The sequence below is a fragment of the Puntigrus tetrazona genome, unplaced genomic scaffold, assembly GCF_018831695.1.
Source record: "Puntigrus tetrazona isolate hp1 unplaced genomic scaffold, ASM1883169v1 S000000528, whole genome shotgun sequence".
Lineage (NCBI taxonomy): Eukaryota > Metazoa > Chordata > Actinopteri > Cypriniformes > Cyprinidae > Puntigrus > Puntigrus tetrazona.
The window spans coordinates 222,501-232,500 of record NW_025048164.1 but is presented as its reverse complement, the minus strand read 5'-3'; the positions used below and the strand labels follow the sequence as shown (position 1 = coordinate 232,500).

Below are 10,000 nucleotides of genomic sequence, written 5' to 3'. Positions count from 1 at the left end.
ACGAGCAGGACCACCGCCGACCAGAAGAACCGAGCCGGAGACATCCTCCGAACCGACGACAAACGATTCAAGACCAATCTGAAAAGACAAGACTTTAAACGATCGCAAACAAACTGATATATAGCTTGCGATTCAAAGAGTCGTTCTCCGAAGCCCGCTGTAAATGATTCAGAAGAAACCCGAGAAGAAAGAGGATGCTTTGAAACGGCGCAACGGCGAAATATGTGTATAATAACACGGATATTAATCGTTCTACCAACTGCGCGTGGAGTAATGTTAATATAGCCGGCGGAGCGAATAAATTCGATGAATACAAATGTTAAAAACGAACGAACAAAACCTCAGGTTAAATGCCTTTGTGAATGATTCAAAATGAGCCTGAAAAGAAAGCAGGTTTTAAATTTTTTTAAATAAATTCTAATAAATAATGATAATAATAATAATAATAATAATAATAATAATAATAATAATAAACGAACAAAAATACTTTTTTACATTTATAAATATATATATATATATATATATATATATATATATATAAATAAATATAAATATATATATACACATTTTTAAAAATATATGTACATAAATTATATATATATATATATATATATATATATATATATATATATATATACACACATTTAAAAAATATATATACATATATATATATATATATATATATATATATATATATATATATATATATATATATATATATATATATATATATATAAATATACACTTTAAAATACATTTATAAAGAATGCAAAAGTATTTATCTAAAGATATAAATCTAAAGTAAAGATTTAAGACTCACCTGAAAAGTGAAAACATTAAAACTCAGTCATTAAAAATATTTTGAACATTTTTGTAGTCAAAAAAATAAAAAAGTCAACGTTTTTAAATGGTAAAAATAAAAAGAGATTTGAAATAAATACATAAACAGCATTTACAATAAATATCTTCATTACATATAACTGAAACAACGAGCAAATCCTTTTAATTTTATAGTAAAAATATAAATATATTTTATTTTAATTTTAGAATATATTGTAGCATTACCAAATCTATAACGATTTAAGACAAAACATTAAAACTTGTAAATATTTATAACAGTTTCTCCTCTGGAAGACTACTTTTGTTTATTTTTACAAACATATGGTGAATGCAGGTCCGACTGTCTGACTTATATGACTAAATAAAGCTCAATATTACAGTATATTACAGTTTAATAAAGCATCGTCGTCTATAACACGACGTTCACCTCACAGCGAGTTTAATCCACTTCACGGAGAACGACTCGACCGAGAAAAAGTCAGATCTCCGCGAAAAAACTAAAGAAGATCAAACTTAACCCGTCGTTCAAACGCTCTCCAAACCGAAAGCTTTCCAGTTTCTGCTCAACTCCAACATAAACAGCGCAGGCCCTCGGAGAAGAGCGCGGCGCACTTTTTTTTTTTGCTTTTTTTTTGTCTAAAAAAACGTGAAGCAGAGCTCTTTGACCTCCTCACCTCTCCAGCGGGCGTCCGTCTCCTCCGAGACCCTGTCGTGCTTCAGTCGTCGTTTCGAGCCGAGTTTCGATGGAAACGCGTCGATTCCGAGTAAAACCGCGGCGGTCGGATCCGGAGCTTCAGGTGTGTCCGATACCGAGACACCTGCGCGAGCAGGAAGTGCCGACGTCACGCGCCAGACCCCGCCCCCTCGCGCACGCATCATTCACGTTTGTTCATTATCTTATGCTCTTTTTCGTTGCTGCTCGCTTTCAGACTTACCGCAGACACGTGATGACTGAAGTGTGTTTTGTTTTGCGCTTCTTCTTTTTTTTACATGATATTGTCTGCGTTTGTAAATGTGTTTCGTTCTCAAAGACGTTTCGCTTCCTTCATCAGACGCGTGACTCACCAAACCTCCGAAAGCACAAGTCCAGTTTCATCAAAAGCCCAAAAATCACGTTTAAAAGCCCAAACTGCTCAGGATGCATTGGTTAACTGCTTTCAGTTGAAATGAAACACGCCACATACTATATAATATTCCAATCACTGCAGATGGATATATGATTTCAAATCGTGTCGTTTCTAATGCAAAGAAGCTTACAAACCCATTGCTGCAGAGATAAAACGTGCGTGAAAATGGTGTTGGGGAAAGTTAGCTTATGCATTGATGCTGGTTACTTTAATGTGATTGGGGACACTTCATTTCTCCATTCAGTGACTTCTCTGCATTCTATTCGATACTATTTAGTACTTTGAAACATTATGTATTGTTAAAAGCGCTATATAAATAAAGGTGATTGATTGATTGATTGATTGATTGATTGAAGTTAAGTTGCTTCTACGTTCATTCTTATCTGTCCTGGCATGAGGACAGGAGAGCTGTCAGTTAATAGATGGAAAACAAAACGTTTTTGAATAAGTAAGTTACTTCAGAAAAGTCATCTAGTTGCGTAGCTCGTGTCACTTGTTACCCCCAGCACTGCATGCACTACATTACTGACTTTTCGAAGACAGACATATAAAACGCTCAGTGTGATGCACAGGCTAGACAAAAAGGCCAGTCATCATCAACAAAAATGACATTTGCATGCAGCAGACGTCTCATCCGACCGGTCTGTGGTTGCTGTGGGTGTCTGTTACTTTTGCAGTTTTTTTCAAAGCATCATTCATACATGACCAGTTCTTTTTAGGCAACCTGTTTTTTTTTTAAACCTCAATGCTGGTTTCCTTTCTAAAAAAATCTACTTTCAAAGCCATTTGATTAATTTTCCAGTAATATATCGTGCGCCATCTGAAAAGCATGAAAAGCATGCTTAAATTATCCTTTGACTATGTTCTGACCTCCATGCAGTGGGGACATTTTTTTTTGGCCCAATGACCAACTTACTTGCCGACCATAGTTTTATGTGCATTATGAGTCAAATCTTTGACTGTATCGATTTCATGCCAAGCTCTAGTGTATGATGGTGCAAACGGTTTCAATTTCTTGGCATGCATGCGGTACTACCGTTGAACTGCACCGCTATCTGAGGTTTGAGGTGCATTTGATGTAGGAAGCGAGACGTTTACGATGGCATTTTCTTTCTGTCACTGAAACAGTGTTTCGGTGTAGTTTGCAACGCACTACATAATTTTGCAGTGTGTGTGTGTGTGCCAGATGCATAAACCCTACTTAAGACTACAGCTACAGCTCTTCGCTACAGACACTAGATGGCGGTGACTATCTAGAATACCACCACCATCAGCAGTCTGGGAGTGTTAAAGACAACAATGTTAAGCTCTGATAACACAGCCAACACTCGCTGACTCATTCTGGAGCGACGTCATGAAGAGACAAACAGATACATTCATATTCACACGCGGCAGATCAGCCTCAGTCTCAGTGAACGTCCTTATGTAAGCACTAAAACTCGCTGTGGTGAGGCTGATCGTGCATTTACATCACTGACAAAGACTGGCTCTTCTGAGAACATCAAGGAGGGACTTGAGGCAAATCTAAATTATGTGCAATATTAAAGAGACTCATTTATTTGAGTCAGTAAGTAACCATCCAGAACACCCTAGCAACACACTATTAACCACTTATAATGCGCATGCAACTGCATAACAACACCCTGGCAACCATCCACAAGACCCTAGCAATTGCATAGTAACACACGATTAACCCCCACGAAAAACATATGCAACTGATTAGCGACACCCTGGCAACCATCCACAACGTCCTAGCAACTCCATGGCAACGCATTATTAACCTGCAAAACGCATATGTAATGACATAGCAACGCCTTGACAATCGTCCACAACACCTTTTAACCTGCAGCACACATAGTGTATGTCACTGCATAGAACCCCAAACACCTCCTACAACATCCTAGTGACTGTGTAGCAACACACTGTTAACTTGCAGAATACATACTGTATGCAGCTGCGTAGCAACGCCCTGACAACCAGCCACAATACCATAGCATCTCCATAGCAACGCCGTGGCAACCATTCACAACACCCTAGTGACTGCAGGGCAACACTTTTAACCTGCAGCACACATAGTGTATGTAACTGCATAGAACCACCCCGAACACCACCTACAACATCCTAGCGACCGTATAGCAACACACTATTAACTTGCAGAATACAAACTGTATGCAGCTGCGTAGCAGCGCCCTGACAACCAGCCACAATACCATAGCAACACCGTGGCAACCATTCACAACACCCTACCAACCCCATGGCGACACACTAACCGGCAGAACTTATATGCAACTGCATAGCAACACCCTACCAATGTCATGGAAACCATATGCGAAAGCCTAGCAACATTCTATTAAGCCACAGAACACATGCTGTATGCAGCTGTATAGCAACACCCTGGTAACCATTCACAACACCCTAGTGTGTTTGTGAGCTTTTCACGAACAAACACCACATTTTCTTGACAGATTCCTTTATTTTTCTTAAAACACAAGGCGTTTCTAGGGAATGCATGCCCTGTATCATCGGCTAGCCCTATTTTTGAGTCTTGGCTCAGATGAATGAATTTGTTGGCTGTGAAAGATGAGCTGCCATGTTGCTCAATAATTTAGGGTTTGTAACAGACGGCACATCGGCAGGAGAAGCAGCAGAGCTGCACTTGACTGATATGCCCTGACAAAACAAAAGGGAAAAGAGACAGCCATTGTTTTTATCGAAATTGGATCTTTGTAATAGCCGATGCGCACCTTTTGTCCAGCCTACTGTACACTTTGACATGGGAATACACCACAGAATTCTGTTTGGACAGCTTGAAGCAATGTTTGATGCACCGCGGGCACCATAAACATGTTTCTCGCATATCATGTTTTGTTCCGTCCAAAGCATTCCAGTCTGTTGCATTGCTGCGTCTCCTCATCCATCATTTATCAAGGTGCGCCCATTTAGTTTCAGGCCTTATCACTCACACTCCTGATAATGGCAGCTATAAAAGACACGGTTGATTCCTAATGCGTGTTTGGAGGGTTTCTGACCGTGAACATATATAGATAATCTTTGCTGGTACACAGGCCGCCGCTCTTCTGTCACACTCGAGCCTGATACAGACACTAGATAAGAAGAAGCCTTACATGAGCTTATTGATGAGTTTAAATGGACCCCAAAGGAAAATAAACACATTCAAGTACATTATTGCATTCTTTTTGCCTGTTTTCTGACATCTGTAGCTCAAAGGTTATCTGCTGACAGTGATGGGTAGAAACCGATTACATCTGGATAACGTCATCAGATTTCAAATATACTGGACTATTAATAGATTATATTACATTTTTAAAACTCGATACGGCACAAGATTATTCATTTTAAATCAATTTGATAAGTAGACCAATTATATTACCTAAAATGTGTCAAATAATGGATTACGGTACTAACTACAATTTTTGTCATGCAGTTTGCAATAAGTAACGGAGTATATATTGAGTACAATTGACAACAAGTGTTTCTCTCTGTGCACCATCGGCTTTACGAGAAAATGAGCTCAGCAGCGGTAAATGGAAACTTTATGATCTGGCCTGCAGCTCTAAGTGACAACTGACATATCAGCCGCTAAGAGAGGATTATTTTGACATATATGGCTCTTTGCTGATCCCCATTTAATCGAAACGGGGCAAAGTCACATCCATTACTCTCCATTTCCTCCTGGCACAGGATATAACTCGTAATGAAAGCACCATTACCTCTGATAATGGGGCAAAGTGTCTGAGCAAACAAGGTGTGCTCCAAAATCCACGCTTCTAGTATGTAGTTATGTGAATATCACAGAGACTCTTTTCACTTGAGACAATAAGCAACCACCTAACAATCACCCAGAACAAATTAGCCACCCTTAAAGCACCTAGATGTCAATATCAGCCATTTAGAACATACATCTTAGCAACTATAAACCAATGCCCTAGCAACCACACACTATTCCCTAACAACCTGCAACAACCAAATAGCAACACCTTGAACACCCTAGCAACAGCTTAGCAACCTCCTGTCAATCATCCAAAACACCCTAGCAATGGTAAGGCCACACCTTGCAACCACTCAACAGCTCTAAGCACCCAGAACACCCTGGAAACAACACAGTAATAGACACACAATATCTTAGCAAACTGTAACAACCACATAGCAACCATTCAGAATACCCTAGCAATAGCCTAGCAACCACCCAGATCACCACAAGCAACAGCTTAGCAACACCCACATAGCAACACATCTTAACAACCTCATACTAATGCCATAGCACCTATACCATCAAAATATCAAATACCACAGAAAATGGATAGCAACACCCTGGCAACCATTCAGATCAAGAACACCCCAGCAACAGCTTAGTAACCCCCAGGAACCACCTGGAGCACCCTAGAAACCACAGAGCACACAAACAATCTAACTAGAATCTCTTTACAACCTTATACCAGAGCCCTTAAAAGCACCCAGGACATTCAAGTTTATACATAGCAACACCCCGGCAACCATACAGATCAAAAACATCCTAGCAACCGCTTAGTAACTTCCTAGGCACTACATAGAACACTCTAGCAACAGCTTAACAACCCCCTAAGAACCTTCCAGAATACCCTATCAACAGTCTGGCCACGTCTAGCAACCACCAGGACACACTAACACACATATCTTGAACAACCGTATACCAATCCCTAGCAACCACCCAGAAAACCCTAGCAACCGTATAGCAACACCCTGGCAACCATTCAGATCAAGAACATCCCCTGGCAACAACTTAGTAACCCCCAGGAACCACCTGGAGCACCCTAGAAACCACAGGCACACTAACACTTAGTCATTTAGAATCTCTTAGCAACCTTATACCAGTGCCCTAGAAAGCACCCATGACATCCAAGTTCACACATAGCAACACCCCTGCAACCATACAGATCAAAACCATCCTAGCAACAGCTTAGTAACTTCCTAGGAACTACACAAAACACTCTAGCAACAGTCTGGCAACGTCTAGCAACCACCCAGGGCACACTAACATACATGTCTTGAACAACCGTATACCAATCCCTAGCAACCACCCAGAAAACCCCAGCAGTCGCATAGCAACAACCTGGCAACCATTCAGATCAAGAACATCCCCTGGCAACAGCTTAGTAACCCCCAGGAACCACCTGGAGCACCCTAGAAACCACAGAGCACACTAACACTCTGTCATTTAGAATCTCTTAGCAACCTTATACCAGTGCCCTAGAAAGCACCCATGACATCCAAGTTCACACATAGCAACACCCCGGCAACCATACAGACCAAAAACATCCTAGCAACAGCTTAGTAACTTCCTAGGCACTACACAAAACACTCTAGCAACAGTCTGGCAACGTCTAGCAACCACCCAGGGCACACTAACATACATATCTTGAACAACTGTATACCAATCCCTAGCAACCACCCAGAAAACCCTAGCAACCGCATAGCAACACCCTGGCAACCATTCAGATCAAGAACACCCCAGCAGCCGCATAGCAACACCCTGACCACAGTTTTGCACTAGCAAACACCATATTTTCTCTACAAATGTATTAACAGCACACAATTAGTATTTTTTTTAATCAAAATAGCTTCTTTATTTGATGTTAATTATAATTGTTATTATCACAATATATAATTACGGCAATTTTTACAATACAACTGCAATAATAAATCAACTGCATTTTATTAATTCAAAAACTATAAACGCGATTTTTAATTCCGTATATGGATTGCGTTTCAAAACAAGCGTTCTGGTCTCTGACCCCAATCTCACTGCATGTTATCAGCTGAACTATGTTCCTCCTTAACACACACACGAAGATGGCAGACAGCGAGTGAGCGAGCGCGAGAGAGAGACCTAGTGAGGGAGGGAGGGAGGGAGTCAGTGTTAGTGGAGCGCAGACAGAAGACGGGCGCTGAAGGAGGCTGTCGGGCAGAAACACCACGATCATGAGTCAGAAACACACTGCAGCATAGAGACACACACCGAGGAGCAAACGACAGCGGGACCGCGACCCAAGGAGTGTGTTCGAATCCGTGAGACAGACAGACAGACAGACAGAGAAAGGAGAGAGGGCTGCTGTCTCTTGGTCTTCTCCCCGTCGGCGTGAGGTTGCGGCAGGCATGGCGTCGGAGCCGGGCACCCAGTCCAGAGTGATGTTTCAGACCAAAGAGGAGGAGCCTGCCCAACGCAAACTGGGCAAACTGACGGTCAAATACAACCGCAAAGACCTCCAGAGGAGGCTGGACATCGAGGAGTGGATCGACGGGCAGCTGCACCTGCTGTACGACTGCGAGGTAAGAGACCCCAGTAAATAATGCAGAAAAATGAATGCATCTCCCAGAGCTCCTCACGAGGCTTCAGCGACTCTCTATAGCTGTCAAATGAATACACGGATGAGCTTCGAGGAGAGATCAGGTGCAGAAATGCATCGTTTTACCACGCTGCGCGCTAAACGCGGTCACGTATTGTTTGCAGCGCGAGACCGAGTGGGAACATTATGATAATCGTACGTTAAGATCTTAACAGTGTTACTGTTGCTATCTGTCGCCTGTTTTTACAAACTTTAATCTGAATCGACCTGCGAATGAGGAATGAGTTTTTCTAGAGTCTATATGAGCGGTGCTGAACGGTTCCACAAGCACTAAAGACTGCAAAAAACGAGCAAGGGTCTACAGTAATGCATTCATAACAATGCAGATCTGAATATATGTCATTAACGTCTAAATACATCTCCTTTATTGATGAAGGCGGCCTGTGGATCAATCAATCAGTAGATTAACGATAGTCTCTTATTTAAAGCGCATGCTCCTGCTTTCTACATTCAGACTTACGGCTATATCGTCTGACTGAAAACAGCGTTAAAGCGCGCATAGATCATGACGTCATGATTTGCCGATGACGACGAGTCACGGACATCTGGAGAGGGCGCGTTACGTCAGAGCCCGCGTCCGCCGCATCCCGCGCTGCCATGGCAACAGCGGCCCGGCCGCTTGGGCATGATGGGATGCATCACACACCACATTTACTCGAATGCGCCGAGGATACAGTGACATCAGAAGAGAGAAGGCCATGATATTGGAACAGATCAGGTTGTCTTTCCTCTCCGTGAGGTTACAACCCCATCTCACAAACGTGCCTTTAAAATACGCCACAAAACGGGCACCTATGCAGTGCACGACACGAAAAAGAGCCTGTCGCGTTCACGCTCATCAACAGCAAGGGCTTTTGTTTTTAGTGCTGTCCTTCTTCACATAGTAACTAACGAAAGCGTCCAGGTCTGTGGCGTAACGCTGACTGATTTCATATTCATCCAGCTGGAAATTGCATGCCTTATTTCAGTAGTTTTTTTATTGTATTTTTTGTAGTTTTAATGCAACAGCTGTGGAGCGTTCGAGCCGTATCTGCAGTCCCTCTCTACCACCTTGACTCTCCCTGATAACACGATGAACCGCGGCGTGGGCTTTTGCGATAGGATATCTTGCATACGACGGCTGTTGTAGCTCAAGAAGTAGAGCAACTAGCTTCGGTGTCGGAAATGAAAGCTTCGCCATGCGCTTTTATTCGGGCATGCAGTCAGCTGAAACAAAGACCTGACTTGAAAGAGTGAGATTTGAAGGAGTCTGAAATACTCGGCTCACCCAGAAGTAGAGGTTAATGTCGGACCCCGACCTGTTACTATTAAAGTCGAGTGTGTGTGTGTGTGTGTGTGTGTGTGTGTGCTCTGCTGTATCCGTACAGCGCTGAATGATTCCCGATAAACACGCATTTCTATCAAGGGGATTTAAACGGAGCAGGCTTTGAGGCGTCTGTCGTGTCCTAAATACATGATAAAGCAGCTCTATTTAAAGAGCACGCTTTCACGTTTACTGTGATCCGGCAAAAAACACACGCTTCCGGGCAAGAACCACCTAAAACACACTAATAGACCGCTCCGCTGTGGTGATTAGTCCACAGACTACATGCAAGGATGCAAATAAGCCATGGAAACATTTTTCGAAAG

At 42.1% G+C, this 10,000-nt stretch overlaps 2 protein-coding genes across 3 annotated transcripts in view; one reads left to right on the top strand and one right to left on the bottom strand.

Moving 5' to 3' along the window:
- Window positions 1-1,679, bottom strand: part of spint1a (serine peptidase inhibitor, Kunitz type 1 a) — a 13,576-nt gene extending 11,897 nt beyond the window's left edge. For both annotated transcript variants that reach the window (XM_043232354.1, XM_043232355.1), the window contains exons 1-2: window positions 1,515-1,679; window positions 1-78 (exon numbers count right to left, since the gene is read on the bottom strand). The exon at window positions 1-78 is cut by the window's left edge and continues 356 nt beyond it. In XM_043232354.1, the coding sequence (XP_043088289.1) occupies window positions 1-44 (44 nt within the window). In that variant the 5' untranslated portion in view covers window positions 45-78; window positions 1,515-1,679. The remainder of the gene's footprint in view (window positions 79-1,514) is intronic.
- Window positions 1,680-7,821: 6,142 nt separating this feature from the next.
- Window positions 7,822-10,000, top strand: part of bub1bb (BUB1 mitotic checkpoint serine/threonine kinase Bb) — a 27,044-nt gene continuing 24,865 nt past the window's right edge. The window contains exon 1 of the mRNA XM_043232353.1: window positions 7,822-8,294. Coding sequence (XP_043088288.1) covers window positions 8,121-8,294 — 174 coding nt within the window. The 5' untranslated portion in view covers window positions 7,822-8,120. The remainder of the gene's footprint in view (window positions 8,295-10,000) is intronic.